Source organism: Sitophilus oryzae, unplaced genomic scaffold (assembly GCF_002938485.1).
Source record: "Sitophilus oryzae breed Bouriz unplaced genomic scaffold, Soryzae_2.0 scaffold_1869_pilon_pilon, whole genome shotgun sequence".
Classification (NCBI taxonomy): domain Eukaryota; kingdom Metazoa; phylum Arthropoda; class Insecta; order Coleoptera; family Curculionidae; genus Sitophilus; species Sitophilus oryzae.
In genome coordinates, this window is record NW_022146578.1 from 1,355,831 (window position 1) to 1,382,173 (window position 26,343).

Below are 26,343 nucleotides of genomic sequence, written 5' to 3' on the forward strand. Positions count from 1 at the left end.
TTTTTGCGTTTTTTGTTGCCAATTTTTTTGTTCAATTTTGTTTTATTTTGAGCTATTTCCAAAACGTGGCGGTATCTGTATGCGAGGCAAAGGATTTTTTTTTCATAAATCTCAGTGAAATAAGTAAACCTAGACGTTTCTAAAATAGCTGTTGTTACGATGATATTTAGTTAATTACGTTTCGTTTTATGTTATATTGATATACAGGGTGAGTTTCCTACGATGTTCTCTATGGGTATCTCGAAAACTACTGGAGATAGAGACTTGGTTAAATGGGGAAAGAATTGCAGTTTTGTGGGGTCATAAATATGCGCCTTTCAGATTTTTGAAAAAGTTCATGGCTTACTAGATATTTCGAAAAAAACAAATTTTGGCTATATTAAAAATTGTCCCTATATTGTCCCCATATTCCATTATTAAGCTATTTTAGACAAAAAGTTTTCAGATAAAAGTTTTAGATAATCACATCCTTAATGAGATTGTATCCTCCACTTTTTTCTAAAGTCTGTAATTTTTTAAAATGGAAACCATAGTTTGCCATTTATAAAAAGCCATTCATAAAAAGCGCCATTTTTTAAGCTTTTTAGCGATATAAGCTAAAATATGTTTTTTCGAAAAATTACTGAGTTATAGCCAATTCTTATAATTTTTAAACAATTTCACTTAGTTAGCCATGGAAACAAGTTCAATCGCCGTTGCTCTCAGAAATGTGAAGCTGTCACATCCAAACTTTGTAAATTAAAATAAACAAAAATTGTAAATATAAATTTTTCAAGTGAAGAAAAGCATGTAGATACTCGCGCATCAATAGCGTGGTTCCAACATGACCCTCCCCCAATTATGAAAGAAATGTTAAAAATTATTTATATCATAATTATGTAAACTCAGGGATAGGAAGAGGTGGACCAATTGCATGGGCCTCCTCGATCACCTAACCTATCCATTTTACGATTTTTTTATACGGTATGGTTAACAATAAGGTTTACAAAAAAAACTTATGAAATAAGAGAGGCACTCGAAGTGGCGGTACGAGAGAAGTTTAATTAAGTCGACCGGTCCTTCTGTGAGAATAGGTAGTAATTCAGTTTTAAATAGATGCAACTCAAAACAATGGCGGATTTTTTGAACATTTTCTAAAGTAACTTAAAGTGTATGTAGTGATATTATTTTTTTAAGTCTTAGTTTGTGTAATGTAAAGTGTAAAGAACCGTTTAATAATACATTCTGACTTTGTATAAGTTATAAATCATAACAAAAAAAAATGAGTACTTGGGATTCACAATCCTGAGGTAAAAATAGGCAGTTGAAGCGTAGTGCTAGCCACATTACCTTCCTTGTATACCGAACGGTTATAGTATGACAAGCTGTACCTTGCTACTCCAAAGGCGTCAAACGCTATATACGGGAGCTATTATTATATTATAAATCATAACAAAATAAGAATACCATGCAATCTAAGTGAAATTAGTCAAGAAAGATAAGAATTGGCTATAACTAAATTTAACTCTTCTAATATGTCTTGAAAACCGTTCTCTAAAAAACGTAACATTTACCGGTCAACATATCCTCGAAAATGTATGGCCTTTTCTTCATTTGAAAAATTCATATTTACAATTTTTGTTTAATTTAAGTTACAAAGTTTGGATGTGACAGCTTCACATTTCTGAGAGCAACGACGATTAAACTAGTTTCCATGGCTGACTAAGTGAAATTGTTTAAAAATTATAAGAGTTGGCTATAATTCAGTAATTTTTCGAAGAAAACATATTATAGCTTATATCGCTGAAAAGCTTAAAAAATGGTACTTTTTAAGAAGAAAATTAGTATTTTCATTTTACTTTTTGTGAAATTGGACTCGACTATTTATTATTTATATTTTTACAAGATATCAGTTTTGCATATCAGTTTGATATATAGTACACTTTGATATTTAAGAAAATAATTGTCGAGTGGTTGTCACCCGTCCCTAGGCGCCACCACATTGTCCCAGAATTATCGCGGGGGCGCTAACCATCTCACAACGTCGAGACCCTCGTAAGGGTCAATAATTATCGTTTTTTCGAAAAATATTTGACTTTTCAATCTGGCCGAACGGCAGTAGCTAAGTGTGGTGTTTGCCGTAGGGCGCCGAGGATTCAGCGCTTGTTTGGTTTCGAATTATTGCGGAGACGGGAGCGCAAACAAGACCCGATGTGATACTCGTTAGTAAACGGGGGTTAGAATTGGGTGAGGTCGTCATTCGTTTTTTTGTTTAAAAATCAATGTGTGAGTTAAGTAATTTGGGAACGTGCTAATTGGCGAGCATACAAAATAATGTGGCTTCCGTTGTGGAGTTTACTCTTGAAATTCATTAAATATTTCACCAGGATAGAGATTTATTTACTCGTGTCCAAACTCAGTATAAAAAAAATCCCAAAAAATACAAAAAAACATAAAGATATAAAATAGCAAAAAAATATAAACATAAAAAATACAAAATACAACGAATATAGATGACTTTTTTACAACGAATATACAGGGTGGTGCACCTTATTCGCCTCGGTTGATTATACGAAAACGGAAAGATGTAGAAAAAAAAATTATGGGTATATGTGGGAAGTCAATGTACATAATTTAAAATTATTTTCAAATGTACAGGGTGTGTCAGAACTAAGATACATACCAAAGTTATATTTTTTCTTATGGAACACCCGGTGTTTTATTTCATTTTTGGCTTCTTTGACATAAAATAAGGCATTTATTATAAAGGTTTAATATGTTTAAAAGATTTGGTTTTTGAGGTATTTAAATATATTTAAATATGCATGCTATAAAAAAATGTTTGTCAACACCCTGTATATTACTTTTCAGAATTAATTCTTGTGCTGGCGTTTAAGCCAGAGAAATAATCTTTACTAAAAAATTTGATTGCTTCCTAAAATGTATACAGGGGTATCAAAAATTACTGGTTTATTTTAAATATTTATTTTACACAAAAACTTCGTTATTTCAAAATCAACACTATGTATATTTTAAAACAAGTCGAAGCAGATTTAAATTCTATTTCAAACTATATTAGGGTTTCCTACATGACAGATTTTGAATAAAATTTTTTGAATAAAATGTTTTTTCAAATTCGACATTAGTTTATGGACTTTATTTAAATTTATAACAGTTTAATTATATTTAATTTACCTACAATAGTTCAAGTACGTATTTATTATTTTATCAAGAAAAACGAAGAAGTAGTTCTTTATTTATATTACGATGACTTGAAGATATATTGGATTTTTTATAAAAGAAACAATTAAGGCAAATTCATTTTCTTCATGACAGGTTTCTGCCTAATAGTTTTTTCATATACCGCACTATCAGCCCTGCGATATAGGAAAAGTAGTTTTTCAAATGAACGCTTGTCAAGAGAATTTCTATTTGGATATCTTTGGGCATAAACCCTTCAGGCCAACAAGCAATTTTCTTCGCAAAATAAAATCACTAGTAACATATCTTCCGCCATCGCCAACAGATACCTACCTACTGCTTAATTTTTCTTGATAAAATAATAAATATTTACTTATTAAACATTATTGAAGGTAAATTAAATAAAAGTATCCTGTTATAAATTTAAATAAATTCCATAAACTAATGTCGATTTTGAAAATAGCAAGGGAACAATAAAACTGAACATTTCGTTAAGAAATGTACGTAAAAATGATGTATTAAACGTATTATTTGCTTAAAATCAAAAATGGAGTTAGCAGGTTATCATGTTTCACTGACGATATGTGGTTTCAACAAGATGGTGCGACATATCATGCAGCAGTTGAAACACTGAATTTATTGCATACACAGTTTGGAGGGAGGCTTATCTCCGGGAATGGGGACGTAAATTACCCACTAAGGTCATGCAACTTGACGCCGCTAGATTATTTTTTGTGGGGCTATGTGAAAAGCAAATCTTTCTAAAACCATCAGCAAACCATTCAACAATTGAAAGAAGAAATTAGGCGAATAATTCGTAACATAATTCCAGATATAACATGTTTAGCAGTAACGGAAAATTTCAATACAAGAATTGTGTGCTGCCAAAGAAGTCATCAATATCTCAGTTCCACGTATAATTGTACACTCTCCAGTTACGCATTGCATTAGGTATGTCGTGAAAGTTTTATTTTATTCGTTATCAACATCCGAAACCTCTTATTGGTATATCCTTTATAATAATTTAAGTTCTAAACATTTTATTTTCTGTTGTTTTTTTAGGTGCACATATAAAATACACAATATTTGTGTTGGAGTCTAAACAGCACCTGGAACCCTTGTCACAACACTATTTCACCCCCTCGACAGGGTTGCCGATTAATGAAAGCCCATTACCGGACTGAAAACAAGAGATAGCGAGCTCCGCGCCCCACCCCCCGTCGCGATTCACCGCCCGAATGAGATAAAGCAATCGGCGAAGACAATCTCTTAGAAATTATGTAACTTGAAGTATCCATTCTCAGCGCCGAGAGGACAATACGGGGCCAACAATGGAGCCCTAAAGAGACATCTTTCGGCCCATTGTTCCAATCGAGACTGTTTGTCGGCCACAAAAGAACAGTTTGAACTCCACTGTCGCCCTCTCGCTCTCATCTCTCTATCTACTACATCCCCCCTCTCTATACTTTTCTTTCCCGCTTCGGCAAATCCGACGTCTATCGAGAAAACGAGATTTGGCGGAATGAACTGACGCTATTATTCCGAAACAGGCGATTTCTAAGTTAAATGATTTTATTTCTTGTGTTGGATAATAGCACTAATATTAGCGTAGCCGTTTTTAAATGTTTATTTCAAATAGGTCTACTGTTTATTTACTTTAATTATCATTAGCATCGGTAAACTTAAATATGTAGGTTAGATTAGGTTATAGCTGTTATTGTTGTACCAAACCTTCCTCTCATTCTTATTTTGCGTTAAAGCACTTCCAGCTTTTTGCAAAGTTCCCGATGTCGCTGATGTTGGCTTCTGCTGCTTCCCCTAGTCCCTCCAGAAAGCCTTGTCCTAAAGTTTTAAAGCATCGATATTCCAGTGCCGGACAGTGGCACAGTAGGTGCTCTATGGTTTCTTCTTCCTCTCGGCATTCTCTGCAGCAGTCGTCGTTGGAAATCTTCCATCTCACGAGGTTTACCCCGTTGGGCAGTTTCCAGTGACGACACCTACAATTATGCGTACTAGGTTCTTTTTGTGCTCTAGTAGTTGTTTTGTCTTTTTGCTATCTATCACTGGCCATAGTCTTCGAGCTGTAGCGCAGTCCTCACGGTGTTGCCACGTCTCTTGTTTCTTGGCCTTGATGGTAGTTTCTATAGTTTCCTTCATTGTGTTGATCGTCACAAGTGATGAGTCATCTGCCACGGCCTCTCCCCTGGCTCCTTCTTTGGCGAGTCTGTCTGCTTCTTGATTGCCCACCACATTGCTGTGGCCTAGCACCCAGCACAGAGTAGCTCCGCCTTGACGCAGCCAGGACAGTGCTTCTCGGAATTCCATTACAGTTTTCGATCTCACTGATTGCATGGTGATGCTTCTTAAAGCGTCCAACCTGTCAAAGTATATCACGATATCCCGTTGTTCTATCCGCAATTTTTTCTCATATATGACTAGCCGCTTCCTTTGTGGCGTAAAACTCTGCTTGTAGAACATTACAGCCTCCGATAGCCTTAAAGATCGTCGGATGTCTAGTTCATCTGAGAAGATGATATACCTGTGCCTCCTGAAGTTTCGGAGGCATCTGTGTAGACTGCTATCTCTTGAGTGTTCATTACTCGGTTGCTTTCCCATTCTTCTCTTGTCGGGATGCGAATCCTGATCTTTTCTCCAAAATCATATTTTGTGAGCATATAGTCCGTTTTCTGGTCTAGCAGATATGGACTTGTGTTCACCATGATTTTCCCTATCACTGGCAATATCCTTGAGTGACCGTAGTTGGTCTGGTTCCACAGATTTGATTCCCTTAATCTTAGGGCACCCTTAGCGGCCAGATCTTTCACGAGCCAGACGATTGATTGCAAGTCTAGAATTGCTTCTAGCGCAGCTTGCGCCTTGCTCCAGTTGTACCTAGAGCTGCTAATTGCAGTAATTTAATTAAATTTACATTGATTGTGGAACTATTTAGGACACAATGCGTTGCTAGAGCGGAATTTTGTATGAGTTTATTAACAAATTTTATATGTTCTTTGATTCGTATCTAAGTTTCTATATTTCTACAATAGCATCATAATTATCGCAATCCACTCTATATACTATATACAGCAGATTTATTTATGACCTTAGTTTTGTAATTAAAAGCAATTTAAGTCAAATGTTATTAAATATCAAAGATAAAACGCGAACGTCAAAAATAAGTCGGGTTCATATAGAGTGGATTGCGATAATTGTGAAGAAATCACTTATATCGCGAGAAACACTTTTATGCGTTGCTCTAATAAAACGTTCATATTTTCTGCTACATTGTGAAATATAAGTGTAGTTTATACTATATGAAATAGCGCATTTAATATAAATCCCAGTGTTTCGCACTATTTTACGTTTGCTTATAAGCATTAAAGTTCATAAATTTGAACCTTTCCTTCCTACAATACTGAATAGTAAATAATGGACTTTTATCGGCCTTACTCGTTAATCTAGATGTAGAAAAACGATAGTGTGTTATGCGTGATCGTGTAATATGTCAAAACCGCGATTGTAAAAATCTTTATTTAGTTGTGTATTGTTAAGTAATTTTCAATGGTCACGCATTTAATGCCAAAACCGCATTGTCAATCATTAAATGGGCATTAAGCAACACTAAATCTAAAATAATAATCTGTTTATGATATTTATATTTAAATAAGAAAAAGAGATTTCTGTTTAAAAAGATATTATAAAAAATATATAAAGATATAATTTTTGATTTTTTTTTAATTTAAGAGTGGAAATACGAAAGGAGGTAAGTGGCCAAAATTGTGTTTTTGAGATAAATGAGAAAAACATTGAAACTGAAAACAAATAATAATTTTTTTAAATATCTTTTAAAATACATAATAAAATATAGACGCTTGCACTTGTAACTTTTGTTAGGACATGCAGCATGGTATTTATTACGTTTATAATGCAATAACTTAATATTGAAAAATTTGGTACTTACTCTCTTTGGCATTCCATTCCTCAATTCATCTTTAAAAATTTGAATTCTTGATATAAACTGCCATAATTAGTGTTTTCCTTTTTTATAGTATGGCCAACAAAAGTGACAGTGACACTTATGGCTGTCATCTTAACTCACTATTCGTTCAGTATTTTATTTCAGTATTTTCTATTATTTTTTTATGTCGTCTGCCGAAATCTCCCTTGACTAGTTGGACAGACTATGGTAACCTGATCTAATCCAATACTTTAAAAAGTTCTATTAAACATTTCTTCAAAAATCAATAGGGGAACTAAGAAACGACAAAATTTACATAGGATTTCCTATACAGGGTGTCCCAGAAACAAGGGCATGTATTTTAGCTGGTAGTATAGTTCGACCACAGAAACATGAGCTCATGAGGTTTTTTGCGAAAAAAAAATGTTGAAAATTATATATCTTTCTTGACATTTTGCGGAAAATATTGAAAAACTTTTGAGCGCCGCTTGTTCAGTTTCCGGAAATTTGTTTATAGTACTTTGAGAAGATGCAATGTTGCCACGTCCTATGTTATCCACATTCTGTATGTTTTTATAAGTTATAAGTTCACATTGTTAAATTTCTACTAAAAAAATACTTAAATTAATTTAATTATTTTTAACATTGTAGATTCCTATTAAATATTCACGTTTACTAGTTTAAGAACCTTTTTTATAGTTTCAATGGTGATCCAATTCATTTGAAATTTTACTCAAAACAGTAAATCTCTGATAAAACTAACAAAAGATAGACAAATGTAAGGTAAGCCTGTCAAAATACTTGTATTATTCAAATAGGAATACTAATTATTTTAGTGTTTATTTACAAAAACAAGGGGGTGAGATAGAACAACAGAGGATATTAAATTCTGAAAAAATAATCCTAAATAATTCAGATGGCAAATGAATAAATTTGTGCGCCAATATACGTGGGTTTTTAAGTGTAGTGCTGTCAAGAATCCAGTGAATTGAAGTGACGTTAAGTGTAGAGTTGCAGTTTTTATTAACGTGGTAAAACGACACCCTAACCTAATTACAACGATCTTTTTCCGTTTTCTAATATTAGGTAAGTTTTTTACTTTTAATCTGAGTTTTCCAAGTCTAAGTCTAAGTTTTTACATCTTTCTAGTCGATGTGTCAACACTGTGCGTCGAACAAGCTAAGATCCAGGTAATTGCTTGGTATTTGGGGCTGATTATCGATTGCTGCCCGCGGCTCTCAAAATGTTACCATTCTTTTTTAAAATTTTCAAAGTTAAATAACTCGCTTATTATCAATTTATTTTAAAAATGATAAAGAGAAAATATGTTTCTTTTAGCCAGATCTACCACCCCTTAAAATACTTGCGCTTATTTCTGGGACACCCTATATTATATATATATGTCCTGAGCCAATACATAACCCGGTATTTGTATTAAATTATCAGAACTAAGTCTGTAACATCTCTAAATTATACCCCAATCAAATTGAAACATAATAATGGACTATTGGACGAATGCCCAGCTAACAATACAACGTTTAGAGGGAAATTTCCCCCGCTAAAAAAACAAAACCCTCAAAGCTCGGGCGAAAAATAAACCGTCAGCGCTCACCTCATAAAACTCGATATAAATTTTAAAACAGAACAAAAAACGGTCGTTTTGCATATGAATGACAGTCCGCTCCTAAATTCGACCGACACCCGAAACGAAAACCGTATCATAACTCCGTGTTTGCGTAACCGGGTAAGTCCAAATACATTATTCAGAAGGGCCTGGATGCATTCATCTAGGCAGGACGCGGCCAGTTCCTATGTTAGACCATGTAACACATAGACACGCCCTTTGGTCAGAAAGCTGTAGCTAACATAAATTATGGTTTGACGTCACTTTAGGAAAATACTGACATTTTGTTTTAATTTCAAATTATGGACTCCTAGACTTTTGCATTGTACGTTATTATGCATTTACAGAGTGTTTCAAAAAACGTGTGCCTCGTGGGGAGATTCTCCATGAAAAAATAAGATTTATTTTTTATATCAACATATATCCGATTCTGCTTTGTTTCTTAGTTACTGGGGTATAAAGTCTTATTTTTTTTTCATTTATAGTCCAAGAAAATAGGCCTTCAAATACGAATGTTTGGGAAAAACTTGAATTTTTGGTATAAGTTACTTTGACAGATCTAAAAACGAACTGAAAAAGATTTTTTTAAATTCACCCACAAGAAGGGAGTGAAAGGTAGTTCTTTTTGTATCTAGTGCGCGAAGTGCCACTTTGATCGATACTTGAATTTTTTAACGAGGTGTAGGCGAGTTGAAAAATCGAGATCACCAAAGTAGTTCGCGCACGAGTTGCAAACAACATTTTTTCTACAAACATTAAAATCGGGATATCCCTAAAAATTATTATTATCTATCAACAATAAAATTCAAATATCAAATAAAATTTCCTCTACATCAAAATTGGATAGTGTCTCAAGTCCCAAAACCCCCATATCTCAATTAAGCAAAATCAGAACTATCTAGTTTGGGATTAAATATTGGTTTGTGTACTGGTTTGAGGTGTAGTGTTAAATAATTAGTTATGATTTAGTCTTCATTTTCCAAAAATCAAACTTCCAAAAACCCATATAATTTACATGCAGTGTGCGAAATAGGCATTTCGCGCACCGTCTCATGGTAACGTAGGAATATGAAAACAAGTGTCACTTCGCACATTGCTATCAATTCGCGAACCTTGTAATTTTTTGACGTTTGTAGAAAAAAGTATTTTTTTTTCGCAATTTCGAAGAAACGTTAAGGACTAGAAAAAAAGTTCAAATTAAAGTTGTAGAGCGTCAGATTTTACATAAAAATGATCTCTATACTTTTTTGCTCAAATCAAAATTAACCGAGATAGGGTGGCTAGAAGCTAGAGGATCATAGTAGAAATTTAAAAAAAAGTCATAAGTTGCTGAAAAATTCAGATGTTTAACATTTTCTTTCAATTTGCTGGAAAATTATAAACATTAATTTAGATTGTTTTAAATTCACCCCAGAGAAGGGGTGACAAATTATGGAAAAAAGGAATGAAGACATTCTCAGAAGAGCTGGTCTAGAAGAACGTGAACTCTTCGAAATCATCAACGAGAGGAAAATAGCCGATTTGGGACACATACTACGTAGAGAACGCTATCACTTTCAGCGGCTGATTCTCCTGAGTAAAATAGAGGGGGGCAAAAGGGGTATAGGTCGAATCCTGGCTGAAAAATATTCGTCATTGGACAGGCACTCCAAGTCGCTGCATTTAATAGAACCATCTGATGAGGAAGAAAAATATGAACGCCTACGCAGGAATCTGCACGGCACCTTAAGAAGAAGAAGACTAGGGTTAGTAAGAAAAAATCAAATAAAAGTTATAGAGCGTCAAATTCTCAATTCACATACTTTTACATTCACCCTCGGGAAGGGGTGAAAAATTGCTTTTTTTCAAATTTTGGGAAAGTGACCAGGATTAGAAAGAAAAAAATCAAATAAAAGTTGTAGAGCGTCAAATTCTCCATTAAAATATCTATACTTTTTTTGCTTAAATCAGAATTAACCGAGGTAGGGAGATTAGAATATAATCGATAATAGCAGAAATTTCTAAAGATCTAATTTATAAAATAAGTTGGCATAAGAATTAATATATTTAATATTTTTTGTTTAATTAAAAGAACATTATAAACTTTAATTGTAGCGATAAATTGGTGGGGGGCGGATGTTAATTGTTTATAACACAGGTATAATAATTTAAAAATTTAATTTTAAAACTGAAACAGGTTTGGTCGATAAAATTATTTTTTTACGAATTCTGTAATTATTTCAAAGAAGTTTGTTTACTTGTCATTTCCAAATAGGGGTGTAAAATAATGGAAAATATTTTTTGAGGCGACAAGGTTGCAATTAATTTTAAGTAAGGTACCTTTCGGACATGCGCCAATCTGTCCAATGGGCTTCTTTTTTTACACAATTTATGTAAAAAGAGAAAAGACAGCCAGTCTGCAAGCAAAAGAGGCGCACATGTATTTTTTAGAAAAATATTCCAATGATAACCCATATAAACGTACCTGTTTATATGGGTTATCATTGGAATATTTTTAAAATATGTAGCACTTATAGTAACTTTTACTCTCCAAATTTCATTCGAATCACTAAAATCACTATGAAGAAAATTATAATAAATCTAAAAAAATGAAGAAAAAAAAAGAGATTAACCTCCTGTAGCTACGAAACAAAGCAGAATCAGACCTATATTATTATAAAAATTAAATCTTATCTTTAAGTGAGGAATCGCCCCACCAGAGATGGTAAATGGATTTTGAAACATCCTCTATTATATATATATATATATATATATATATATATATATATATATATATATATATATATATATATATATATATATATATATATATATATATATATATATATAAACCAGCATATATATATATATATATATATATAAATATATATATATATAGATATATATATATATATATATATATAGCTGAGTTATGAATATATATATATATATATATATATATATATATGTATATATATATATATATATATATATATATATATATATACTTGGAAAATTTATTATTCTTGAACCTTGTAATTAAATATTCTGTCGAAATTAATATATATATATATATATATAATAAATTGTCGAAAAAAGATGGAATGAAATTGAAGAATTTACAGATATTCCTATACAAGATTTTAAACAAGCAGTAGAATTATGTCTTACCTCCACTTATTTTATGTACGAACAACAAGTGTACAAACAAATCGAAGGGTGTGCAATGGGCTCGCCAATCTCAAGCGTTATTGCACAAATGGTTCTAGAAGATCTAGAAGACTCAATAATACCAAATCTTAATTTTTCTATTCCGTTTTATTATCGGTATGTTGATGACGTTATTACTGCAGTACCAAATGATAAATGCAACTCTATACTAACGTCCTTCAATAGTTATAACCATAAACTACAATTCACTATCGAGAAAGAGACAGATAACAAAATCAACTTTCTCGATATGACATTACATCACAGTGATAATAAAGTTTTAACAGAATGGTATACAAAAAATACATGGTCCGGCAGATACTTAAATTTCCACTCTCAACATCACATATCCCAAAAAAAATCTGTGGTTATTGGCTTGACAGACCGAGCTTTAATCCTTAGTGATCCTCCATACAGATTAAATGCCTTAAAAAAAATCAAAGAAGTTTTAATGAAGAATAGCTATCCGGAAAAATTAATAAATGGTATCATAAAATCTAGGAAAAAAAACTATTAGAAAATCAACAACAAATAAACTCAAATATTAGTAGCAATAAAAACAAAAAAGACAACGGATATCTACCACTCCCCTATATAAGAACAGTGTCTGAGGGATTCCAAAATTTACTCAAAAAAAGCAATATTTCCGTATGTCACAAGGGATATAACACGTTAAAAAAGCATTTTAGTCGCCTAAAGAGTAAAATACCTACTAATAAAAAAACTCATATAGTATACCAAATTCCCTGTCAAGACTGCCCAAACGTCTACATTGGTCAAACAGCACAATATTTAGAAAACCGGTTAAAAGGTCATAAGTATGACAAAAAAAATAAAACTGCTCTGACTAAACATGAAAGCACGACAAATCACAAAATGAATTATCAGGAGACCAAAATTTTAGCCACTGAATACAACAAGCATAAAAGAGAATTTTTGGAAATGATCTATATTAAAAAAGAACCTGAATCTATGAATGATAGAACTGACATAAAAAACTTGAATCAAGTGTATTTTAGTTTGTTAAATTAATTTGTTTATTGTTTTCTCCCTGTTTTATATAAAAAAAAATCATGTATATATAAGAAGTAATATTTTGGAAACCATAAAAAGAATAGTGTTTTTACAGTTTATTGGCCAATGAAATATAAATTAGGTTTAGTGCGATTTCAGCCGTAGTCAATATACATACGTGGATCGTTTTGGTCTTACGAATAATCATTTAAAAAAAAAATATGTAGCCATCCTCTGACAAGTTGATATTAGTTTTATTAATTATAGTAAACATTATGCTGTGTGTGTTTGTGAATTTGTTCTATGTAATTTTTGGATTATGTTCGGCACTGTTTTTTTGATTTTGGTGAGTGTTGTAAGATTTTATTTTTAACTTTCAATAGCGGGTAAATAAGTATGAAAAAAAAAATAATAATTTTTGTAAATAATTATTGTGTTTATTACATAAACTTTGTCACACTTAGCTACTTAAGGTTTTTTATACATAAACTACTTGACTCTTAATTTTACTATGTATTCGTGATTTGTATAAATAATGTGTTTCTCCAAAAAAAAAAAAAAAAAAAAAAAAAAAAAAATTAACAGATGTTTGTGATAAGTTAATTTGAAATTGGCATTTTGTTATAGACACTAGCTACACTGATGAAGGCTGTAATGTTGGCCCGAAACGTTTGGTTATTTCCTTTAAAAATGAAATAGAAATATGAAAAACCCAAATGAAAACTTAATCAGAGTTTTCATTAAAACTACCATATATATATATATATATATATATATATATATATATATATATATATATATATATATATATATATATATATATATATATATATATATATACTTTATATACTATATATATATATATATATATATATATATATATACTATATATATATATATATATAATAGAGAATGTTTCAAAAAGTTGTTTATTTATTGAATATACCTCATTATTTTCATAATTTAGTTTTCATTTTGGTGGAAATAATATTTGAGTATTTAAACTACAAATTTAAGACTCCATAGATGTACTATTTTTCAGTTCTTTTAAAGTCAGTGTCTAGCTAATATAATATACATGGTCTAAATATTCTTACTACCACTATTGAAACGACTACTGACAGACAAGTGACAGTCGACAGCTGCCGGTCGGCAGTCGAGTGTTTTCTCTGCTTAAGTCCGGCCCACTTTGATAGAAATGCATTTTTGATGGTGCGCTTAGACGCCGTAATGAGTTCATTGTGAGGGGAATTTTCGGGCTGGCTGTCGATTGCGGCGCAGCTGTTGTTGTTGTCATTGTGGTGCAAGAGTCGCGGTTTCGTTCAATTCGGTTAAGAAGGATGGGCCTCTCAAGTGCCTATTAAATGTGAAGTGAATTAAAAATTATAACGATGATTTTTTTGGGGACAAGTTATTGTTGGTAGGTTTATGAAATACCCGTATATTAATAAGTTAGATATTACCAATTTGTGTGGCGAAGATTGTTATTAGTGATAGATAAGATTAGATTTTACGAGCTGGTAATATCCTATTCCACTTCGAGCTTTAGATCTGGTGGTTCTCTTCTTATTTCTAAAGTCAGATACAAAAAAAAACGCAACCGATATACTTTTTATATTTTTATATTGTGCAAGTGTTATACTTTTTAAATTTTTAGCCCTATTTCTTTATTTTTTTAGGGTATTATTATCACTAACTAAATTAGCATCATCAGCAGGTGATTAAGTAAAGCAATCTAATAATCAAATCTAATCATTTGCTGATGACGCTAACTTAGTTAGCTAAATATGTCTCGATGGTTTAAAATTAAATGTTTTGGTGTATTGTGGTAAATTAGACTTGAGTCTAGGATTAGAAGAAAATATTAATAATAATATTATTTTATTATTATTAATTAGACAAAGAAAATAAAGTCCTCCTATTCTGGGTCCCCGCTCACCCAGGGATAGAAAACAATGGAAAAGCAAACGATCTGGCTAGAGAAGGAGCTAACACTCCACTATCTGGACCAGAACCGTTTTGCTTTCCAAGCGGAAACAAGCTTGAAGCGGAAATGAAGAACCTGGAGGACTCCATCCGTAACCTCGAATGGGAATTCTTCAAGGTCTAAGACACTCGAAAAAGTTCCTCGAAACTTACGACCGAGAAAAATGAAAGATTTGATTTTATTTAAGTAAGAACAATCCTCGGACTGTCACGGGGTTTCCAACAGGAGACTCTCCACAACGGACACCTCAGTAGATTGAAACTGAGAAACAACGGCGAATTCAGATTCTGTGGGGAAAATGGAGAAACACCAGAACACCTTATCACTGAGTGCGCCGAGACAACAACCGTTCGTGCCATAAACTTTGGTACGGCTGATGTCGAAGATGGAGAGCTGGCTTCTGTGAAGCCGTCTCAGATACTGGCTTTTGTCAAAGCCCTGAGATTGTATGATGAGTTATACATTCTACATTCTAGAAAAAAATAGGTATATACAACCTACAAATTTATTCGGTATATAAATATATGAACTTTAATTCGTAAACTCGGTTTTTTATATAAATTTTAGTATTTTGCTTATTATGCCGGGTTAATAGAAGGGTTGTTTTTTACCTTAAATTTAAAACATCCTGTGCAATAATTTCGCTAGTAAATTTTCCTAAAACATTATGCTTCGGTCAGAACCATGTGTTCTGAGCATTTTGTTTTTTGGCTCGCATGTTAGCATATTAGGTAACTGAGGTGACTAATGTTGTAATTGATAGTTACATTTTGCATACCTACGATTGAATATGGTCCATAGTGTCGAAGATTGTGCAAAAGCCGTTGCTCTTGTAAGATGGGCGGAATTATGAATATATCGCTAGGTAATACGCTCTGCGATAAAACGTGGATTAGAATTTAGAATCTAGAATGAGTGGGAGGGGGGTTAATCACTGCGACCTTACAGATTTATTGTGTCCCCCTTTCTTGAGTTATAATTCATCACACAGTCCCATTGCTTTGACAAAAGCCAGTATCTGGGACGGTTTTACAGAGGGTAGTTCTCCATCTCCAATATCAGTCGTACCAAAGTTCATGGGACGAATGGTTGTCGTCTCGGTGCACTCAGTGATGAGGTGTTCTGATGTTTCCCCATTTTTCCCACAGAATCTGCATTCGCCGTTTCTTCTTAGTTTCAATTTACTGAGGTGTTCATTGAGGAGACAGTGTCCTGTTAAAAACCCCGTGACAATCCGAATATTGTTCTTACTTAAATCCAGGAAGATATTTGATTTTTCTTGGTCGTAGGCCGTCAGAAATTTCTTCGAGTGTCTTAGATTCCCATTCTAGGTTGCGGATGGAGTCTTCCAAGTTCTTGAGTTCCGCCTTTAGTTGGTTACCACTTGGGAAGCAGAACGGTTCTGGTCCAGTTAGTGGAGTGTTCGCTCCTTTTCTAGCTGGATCATTTGCTTTTTCATTGTCTTTTATCCCTTGGTGAACAGGCACCCAGAGTAGGCGGACTTTGTTTTGTTTGCCTAATTTATTCAGCTTCTCTATGCATTCTTTGACGAATTTCGAATTGATTGATACTGAGTTGGTCGCTTTTAACGCTGCTTGACTATCAGATAAGATGGCTATTTCTTGTTCCCGATAGTTCTTATCTAAGATAAGTTGTAAGGATCTTTCGATAGCGTAGATTTCTGCCTGTAGAATGCTAAGATAGGTGCCCATTGGTTCGTGGATTGTGGAGCGTTTTACACAAACTCGTCGCAATAAGCCTAAATAAGCATAAATGTGGTAGTGGTATGAACCGCTAAACTACTGGTCTAGACCATCGGTATATCAGAATCAACCCTTTGCAGGACCGTCATTTAACATCGGGTCGAACAAGACGTTGGTATCAGGTGGGCATCAGGAGGTTCGAGGCAAGAATGTGAGTGTATTAACTGTTTGTCGTTAGGTACATCAGGTGTAATCGTATAGGTACATAAGATGTAAACTGGCGATATGACATTATGACAATAGTCACCAGTGCCACCTCGTCATATTAAAAAATAACATAAAAATGTAACAATAAATTGAAAATTGTTGGTGGCAAGTTCATATTACGCTTAAAAATTAACCAACGTATGTGTTGACATAAATTAAAATTCAATATACTCAGGAATCATGGTTTTGACCGAAAAATAATGTTTCAGGAAAATTTACTCACGAAATTATTCCACGGGGTGTTTGTTAAGGTTGTGTTTGTAAAGTTAGGGTAAAAATCAACCCTTCGATTAACACTGTATAAGAAGCCAAATACAAAATTATATAATAAACTGAGTTTACGAATTAAAGTTGATATACATTCACCGGTATGTATTCAAAATTTTTATATATTCTGTTATAGTGGACCGATTTTGATGATTTTTTAAGCAATTTGTAGCTAAATTAATTGACTTTTTAATATCTCTTTCTAAATTAAAAATGAAAGTGGTCATCTGTCGATTATACGAGGAAAAACAAAATGTTGATATTTTGGTGAAAGTTTGAAACACCCTGTGAAGTACGATAACAAAGCAAGGAATTTAAAGATAATTTTGTCATATATGTGTATATTTTCTTGATAGTTGTTTTTTTGATTCATCTTAATAGTTTTATTTTTTTTTTGAGATATTCGCTTTTAAACAACACGTCTCTACTAGAGTGAACGTCAATAAACAATAATAATATGATTTTTCAATGACAGTAGCATTACAAAAATAATAAACACTTTTTTGTGTATGATGTAAGTAAAGTAAGTAAAAAAATATAACACTTTTTTCACAAATTTGACGAAAAATTTCCATTGCGTTTTTTTCATTTGATTGCATATTACTTCAGGAGATATAGATAAAACAAGGGTTGAAAAACAGGGAAGGTTCAAATCAGGGTGTAAAAGAATCAGCCAATAGGTTGCTACTTTGTTTCTCCAATGGGGAAACACTGGGGGAACGTAGGTAGACAAAAGGGTGCGGCGATTGATGGCTTGATAAGATCAGGCTGTCATTTTTAATTTCACTTTTCAGAAGACTAGCTAGGGTGAACTCAGTGTCCTGTATAATTACGTCTGTGAGGCTTTTTTAGTTGTGTTTCATGGTTGGATGATTCGAATATAATTTTGAGATTAAATAATATATTTAATGGAAAAGTTTATTAAACTTAGGAGGATTAAGCTTGAATCATGATTAAATATATTTCTTTTAATTACTGCGAATTTAGCAAACCATAGCATTTTTTAATATAGGTACAATGACACATTTATTTTATGTATGTTTTAAGTTTAAGCCATTAAAAATACTTAAAACTTATGCTATATACTTTTTAGGTTAGTTTATTTTCCATTAAATCGTCATTACAAAAATACAATAATGCCATATTCAATTCCGGGTAGTTTTTGAAATATGACGCTTTTTAGACTAAATCTTCTGTACATTTAACGTTCTCCTCAAATTATAAAAATATCAAATGGGTAATGATAAAATTTTAGTTGCAAATATGGTTATAATAGGAGTAGGCTCATTTTATGTGTCTTTGCCACTGAAACAGAAATCTAAAAAATAGTTTTTTTTAGAAAATACGAAAGTGTAGAGCTATAACTTTAATACTTTTCCTGTCAATTTCTATCTCAGTGCGTAACCCTGCTAATGGATCCATCGCTTTTACATAAAGAATATCCAGAAACTAGTACTATAAAAGGAAAAAGAGTACGAATAACCAGTGTGTACGCGATGACTCGCAATCCTTATTGCTGTCAATCGCTTGAAGTTGTAACAAAGTTAGAAACATCCGGACAGTAATTTACCAAAGATGATATAAATATATCAGAAAATTCAATTCTTTTCTGTTGTGACAGTTAACTGTTCCTGAGAACCACTAATACAAAAATTTGGGTACTTCAAATGATTTATTCTCTTCAAATACACACTCTCAAACATTCACATTTAATATTAAAGGAGGAAAGATAAACATATTGTAACACTACTAAGAAAATTAAAAAAGGAAAAACCTACTGAAGTTTATGTAAATCTCAGAATTCCATCCGTGATTTTTTTTAGAACATCACTTATACCGTATCCTTATAAACTACCACCTCTTAATAGATAACCGAAAACTCACAATGATGGCGTGCTACTCAGATCTTAGTGATAGATCTTGAGATCAGAGATTGAGTTCAAGAGATTCGGCAACTACTAGTTTAAGTAGTTTTCTACTTCAACTTTAGACAACTTTAGACTCCAAACAATTATTTATTTATTTTACAAATTATTTATAATTATTTGTTATAGGAAAAACATTTTCGTTGGTTATATCTACATATTCATGTATAGCTAGATTTAGGCCATTCAAACAAGTTTGTTTGATTTAAAGTACATTCCTTTGTGCTTCAACAGAGAGTAATAGAGCTCTTTTGATGCTGTCTGTACAAATTTTAAGTAAAAATAAGTTCACTCCTGTGATATATGTAGGTACCGGAAAATCTGGCATCGATATGCTGAGGATATCGTAATGTAAAATTGATCCGATTGATAGTTGGTTGATAATTTACGCGAAGGCAGATTGATTTACTTGATATTGTCTCAATTGGAATATTAAAGTAAAAAAAAATATCTCGAGAAAAAAATGATTATATATCAATTACTTATGTTGCTGTAATTTTATTATTTTGCCAATTTTTGCTAACCCTGGTTAGATTAGTACTGCACACCACTGCAAACCTATTTTTTACACCATTTTTCTTTTACCTATTCTATTTGTATAGCACAAAATCAAATTAATTATAACTAGAAAACGAGAAATACAACCTGATAACTTATCAGAAATACCCCCCAAAAGCTATAAATTATAAACGATATCGATCGCGCGCGCCCTTTTGCGTACCTGCCTTCCCCCCAATGTTTCCCCATTGGAGAAACAAAGAGGCGACCGATTGGCTGGTCCTTCGAGACGCCCGAATTACAGATCGCCCGTTTTGGCAGCGTCGCGGCGCGGCATTTAGCTGAACCACCCCCACGATGCCGGGTGTTTGATCTCGGGAGATCGTGTAATATCTAGACGTACCCTTTCGTCAAAGTGTTGTAGCCAACATTAATTATCGTCTGCTCCTAGTGAGAGTGAGGTGAATTACAATATAATTGTATATTTGAGATAAAAACGATTTTTCAAAATATATTTAGGTTTTGTAACTTTTTAAGCGCGTGGTAGTTTTGAAAAAAAAAATAGAGTAAAGTACCAAAAAGAATTTTAAGTTAACGTCTCTTATTGGCTATTAAGGCTAATCTGGACGGGGTCTACTTTCTTTACGCGGAATCCGAACTGCGGTCCTCGGCCATATCATTGTCAATGGCCTATTAACTTGGCGAGTGTCTAAATCAATTCTTACTTATGATTTATCCGATCGCATCCGGCCTCGAACCGGCGCGAATGAGCAGTGTGTGTCAATAGATTTTACACTCTTGCCTTGGAGCAACAGCACGACAGAACTTCCAGACGGTCACCCGTCCATCCTCTCGCATTGTTTAACGTCGCTTAACTTCGGTGATCTGTCGGTTAAAATATGATGAAACGGAAACAGATAAAATATTTTTTGGGCATCAACAATATTTTCATAAATTGTACAAATTTATGAAAACATGTCTAATTGATGCCTAAAAAATATTTTATCTGTCATTTTTGATTAAGCTCGATTTCGAGATTTTTTGAAATATTTAAGAATATTTCAGTTTATATAGAAATAATATTTATAACAATCAATAAAAAAAAATATTAGTTTGAGGCTTGATACATAAATGCCTATATTCTATTCGAGTCCAATTTTTTTAAAATCGTTTGTTATCTTTTCGTGTAGCTGATTTCTTGATTCAAAATCGATTCAAAGTAAAGTTATCCATATGGTTGCCTTCATAATTTATACTTTTTAATAAAATTTGTATACCTTTTGGGGAGTAGTTTTAGGGGAAAAAATTGTAACACCCTGCTCAGCCAGCTTTAGCCGAAAAAATGGCCCCACATGGCCGAAAAATAAGTTTTTCGCAAATATCTGCCAAAATATGCAACGTACAAAAATTTCCTTTGAACAAAAAGGAAACTTAGGTAATTGTCTACAAAAATGGCCCTTAACATTTTTTACGTAGAATTAGTAGTTTTCGAGATATTACGCCTCGAAGATTTCTGAATTTTCTCTCCAAGTTTTAACGGCTCCGGAGATGGATTTTATAAGCGTATCTTGACTGATAGGACAAATCGTTTAATAACTTGGCTAAAATTTAATAATTTTTGATGATTTAAAGTTTATTTAAAAGGTAGGATCAACAGCTATCACATTTTAGAATTTGTTCGAATTTTGTCATATTTTATGATAATAAAAAAACCACGGAAACATTCCTTGACCCAAAAATTTTCACATTTTTACAAATTTATTTACATTTTCACTAATAATAGCTTAATTATCAAGATTTTTTTTTGTGCTGGTGCCAGATATAAGCACTGTCATGTGTAACATAACTTTTATAAGTCATGTTCCACAAGTAGTTTGGGGTCGCACCACTCTGGCACTTTGTGCCATTGTATCGGTTTTTTAATCGCGGTGCGATCCCTTTAGACACACATTTATTAGTACTAATATTATTCTGTAAAACTTAATGGGGTCTAAATAAAGAAATTTGAATTTGAATTTGAATGTTCCACAGCGTAGGACATCCCTTGCATGCTGATATTTCAGACCAAATGGTCAAGGTAGAACATTATATCCCGGAAAATGGAGAAGAACAATATACCCTGAAAGAGTTGCAAGATATTGTAGGTAATTTTGAACTTTTACAATTGATTGCCAACTCCTGATTGATGTTTATTACTTATAAAGTTATTATGCAATTTTCCTTTGTTTATGACACTTTTCGAAAATTCCAAAAAAGCCACTCATGAATAGTTGTTCTTTTTATTAATATGATGTGATTAAACAAATACTTCAAACTTTCTGAGTTGCTAAAAGAGACTCTAAGAACAACTCTTAAAAAACTCTTGACAAATAAGCTATTATTAGTGAAAATGTGAATAAGTTTGTAAAAATCTGAAAATTTTTGGGTTAAGGGATGTTTGCCCGGTTTTTTTATTATTATAAAATATGACAAAATTCAAACAAATTCGAAAATGTGATAGCTGTTGGTTCCATCTGTGGCGATTGACCACCGTCATATGAAGCATGAAGTTAGCAGCGTCCAGGTTCATCGGTGCCAAGAAAAAAAAAGAAGAATAGCGGCATCGGCTGACAAATTAAATGAAGACAGACCAGTAAACCAAAAAACAAGTGAGTATGTCTAGTGTGGAAAATCTAAACAGTAAACCCAGATGATTTCAGATTATCATTTTCACACCCAAAAATACCCATATTGTTGACGTCGACGTGATCCAAGAAGCTTGAAATTACTGACAATCAATACCAATTAACCAAACATGCAAACAAATAATCCAGAAGCTAGCACTACTAAAACAAACAATTCCAATCAATCAACAAACAATCAACCAATAAATAAACCGTACAGGGTCAGTTTCAAACCTCCTGAATTCTGGAAGGCTGAGCCAGAGCTGTGGTTTTACAGAATCGAATGTCAGTTCCGAACTGCTGGGATTTCAACTGATGATTGCAAGTTCGACTATACAGTTGCCAGCCTAAACTGCGAAACACTTGCGGAAATAGCCGACCTTATAGGCAGTCCACCAGCAACAGACAAGTATTCAGCACTCAAAAATCGTTTAATTAGCAGATTTGCAGACAACGATATAGTCAGAATCCAAAAACTGCTTGTAGGAGTTGCACTGATGGGAGATCAGAAATCTTCACAGCTCCTACACAAAATTCAGAGCCTAAATAACAATAAATTTCTCTCTAACTCTCTGGTTAGAGCAGTTACTATCTACAATGAAGGCCATATTAATGGTAAGTGGCGAAGATTTAACAAAATTAGTTAAAATAGCTGATAAAATAAATGAAACATTAGACAGACTAGCAAACCTCTATGGTATGTCTTGTGTGGAAAATCTAAACAGTAAACCCAGAACCCAGCTGATTTCAGATTATCCATATTCACACCCCAAAGCTACCCATACATCTTTTAAATGAACTTTGAATCATCAAAAATATTAAATTTTGGCCGAGTTATTAAGCAATTTGTCCTATCAATCAATGAAACCTATCTCGAGATTAAATCTATCTCCGGGGGAATCATGGAGCCGGATCTTAGACTATTAAGAAAATATGAAATGTTAAATTTAAGGGTACTTTTACAATTTGCTTTAATTTAGAGATGAAATTTAGTAGCTGGCAAACACTTTTTACATTATTAAATGGAGTGTGATGTGGATTGAGTCTTTTCATTTCCTTTTTTTTATTTATTTGTAAGTGTGTATTATGTTTTTTTCTCTTTATTCATTTGAGTCGGTGTTTTTTAAAAATAATACCAAGCAAGTCGAAAGTAAATAGAAAAATATTTTAAGTTAACGTCTCCTTTTTGCTATCCGGGCTAATCTGGACGGTCAATAAAATAAGAAATCGTTCATTCATATACCAGAACACTGTGTGATAAATATAAGAAGAAACCAAAACTTTTATAATTAAACGTTTAATTACCATCCGCAACAGAAACCATCATAGCAAGAAAAACAACAAGAACAAAGGTTTACAAAAGGCAAAAAACTTTTCTTGTCGGATGTATTATACAGATTTTCCTGAAAAAGAACAAGGATACTACAGCGACAAATAAAGGCTCGTTGCCGAACTCAAGAACAAAGCATTAAATTATCTTTCTAGGCCGAAAAGGGCCCACGCTGCTGGTAATTAATTCTTATCTTGGAGCAAAAAGAGGGAGGCCGTGTTAAAACTTTAGACCTTTCATATTACAACCTAGACACCAATTTAATATTAAAATAATATTTCTCTGGAAGTGTCATCTTAAGGTTAAGATAAAAAAGAAATCAGGGGTCAATCTTTATTTTAAAACAAATATGTTAGGCCCAGTATTCCAAAAAGTTTTCCTTTTACTGTTTTTTTACCAATCTTTGTAATTAATTTTTTCGCCTAGTTCTCAGTTTAGTCCAGTAAGTTTTTTTAACATGTTTGTCTTCTTGTGTAGTTTCGTCATGAATTTATCAGAAAAAGTCTAAATTTGTGTTTTGGGAAGGTATATTTATGTTGGCGACAAGACGCCCAAAAATAGCTGTAGGTATCTAGGTAGTTCATAGTCTAACAATACGACAAAACATTTCATAAAATCATAAATGTTACTTGCATTTTGAGACTGTATATTTATGTTGGCTACAGGATGACTACAATAGGTATATGTATCTAAGTAATTCATAGTCTAACAATACTACAAAAACATATAAAAAATTGTAATTTGCCTTTTAGGTATCTCATAATAACCGTTTGCGATTATTAATTATAGTCATACGAAGTTACTTAATAATTAATCATATTATATAGTTCTCTTGTTTTATCCCATGGGATATTAATCATTATTGGCAAATAATAGTTTATTTATTATAGTAACATGGACGTCAACCCTCTGATATAGACTTATTATTTATGATCTGTTCTTGTTTTTACCAGTATTTTTTTGAACTTCATTTCATTTTATTGTTAATTTAGAGTGAATTTTATAATTATGTACACTGAAAATAAACATTAAAAAGAATGGAGTTATTCGGTACATTTTTAAAATTCATACTTTAAATCTTCAATGTATATCTATAAACTAATGAAATATGCTAAAGTATGCTAGATGTTGACTATAGACTACTATGCTAGACTTTTTTTTGTTTTAAAAATAATAATAATAATGGTGTACCTTTTTACTTGAAAGTAGCAAGGTACAATCTACTATATAGTCGGTATTCTATGAAGGTATATCTTGTGGCTAGCACAATAACCTTAAAAGTGAGTTCCAAATGCCCAAGTGCTCATTTGCGTTAATTGAGTTAATCTAATCTAAGTATTCAAACTTTTTTAATATTATTAATGTAGTGGGCTGATAAATAGGTTTACCTTTAGATTGGTACACGAGACTTGTACCTCTAAGCACCGGGGCTCTAGCCTTTGCTTATAGTAGAGTAAAATTACGTTTTATATATACCAGGTGGTTATAAAAATAAGAAATCCCTTGCAAATTTTGAACTGTCCAAATATTGGCTCTCCTATTAATTTTACAGCAAAGTCGTAAGGAGAGTTTTTAAAGGTCTACCTATGCTGAATGCCAAATTTGAATAATTTTGGACAAGCGGATTTTAAGTAGTTTAAGAAAAACCGCATCAATTTTTAAATTAAAACTGTCAACATACTATTAGTTTGCTATTATACTACATACTATTTTTATCAACCTATGATTTAATCATTGTCAAATGTAATTTGTTGTGCTGTCTACACTACTACATTACCGTAGGTTAGAGTTACCAACATTAAAAAAAAAATAGAGGACGAGAGTGTAAAACAAGCAAAACAATGTTTAAACATCGTTCAAATGTAAAGAATTTACCCAAAAGTTATGTAAACACTATACGATTTCCTATGTTTCCAACGACGATGCACCACCCGGTAGAGCCAAAGCGTGTTTTTGAAAATATCTAGTTACCAACATGTCTTAAGTTAATTTTAAATTCTTAACTTAATTAGCATCAGAAATTGCAGAACTCACCGAGTCTTTTCGAAATTTCTGAATTGTGCATTTTCGGATTCTCCTGTGCTATCTTTCTGCGCTGAAGACGTGACCACACCATAAACGCGTTCATGGGCCTTTTGATGTGGTCCTCTTGCTTTTTGACAGCTTGAGGTGTTTGTAAACCTTGCGGAATACCGATGGGCGTCCCGCCCAGGGACGCCATCCTGGAGAATCCTTCTGCGGCATTGAAGCCACTTTCGCACATCTGGCTCACAGACCTGTAAAAATAAATACAATTAATAATATTTACTCGTCGAGCAATAGCCGTAATTGATTTTTTTAGTAGACATCGGCTATTGAAACGATGAATATGTTTTATACAAAACGGTCTGCGAGAAAATACGTGCTGTATACTAAAGTGTGATGTTCCTAAACAAATAAAATAATAGTTTTAATATGGGTTATTGTGTGTTTGTCCAGTTTTTTACAATTTTGATTCTGTAGCAATCTACGTTCAAGAGACTTGAAAAAGACATATATTGTCGAGACGTCGCCGTCGTCGATAAAAATAAAATAATAAATAAAATCCAGTAACATCTTTACGACCCCAACCACCTAAAGCCAGGAATAAAAAGAAAAAAATATAAACTAATTTAGAGTCAATATATTTTATGATAAAATTTTTTGACATCATGAAATTAATTTAAAGCATGCATAGCATGTAGAACTTAGCATATTTG

General features: G+C 32.6%; 1 protein-coding gene across 2 annotated transcripts in view; it reads right to left on the reverse strand.

Annotated features, from left to right (window-relative positions):
* The window catches only part of LOC115883295 (transcription factor sox-2), a 113,402-nt gene that overhangs the window by 64,261 nt on the left and 22,798 nt on the right, over positions 1-26,343 (reverse strand). For both annotated transcript variants that reach the window (XM_030901629.1, XM_030901628.1), the window contains exon 2: positions 25,640-25,881. In XM_030901629.1, the coding sequence (XP_030757489.1) occupies positions 25,640-25,868 (229 nt within the window). In that variant the 5' untranslated portion in view covers positions 25,869-25,881. The remainder of the gene's footprint in view (positions 1-25,639; positions 25,882-26,343) is intronic.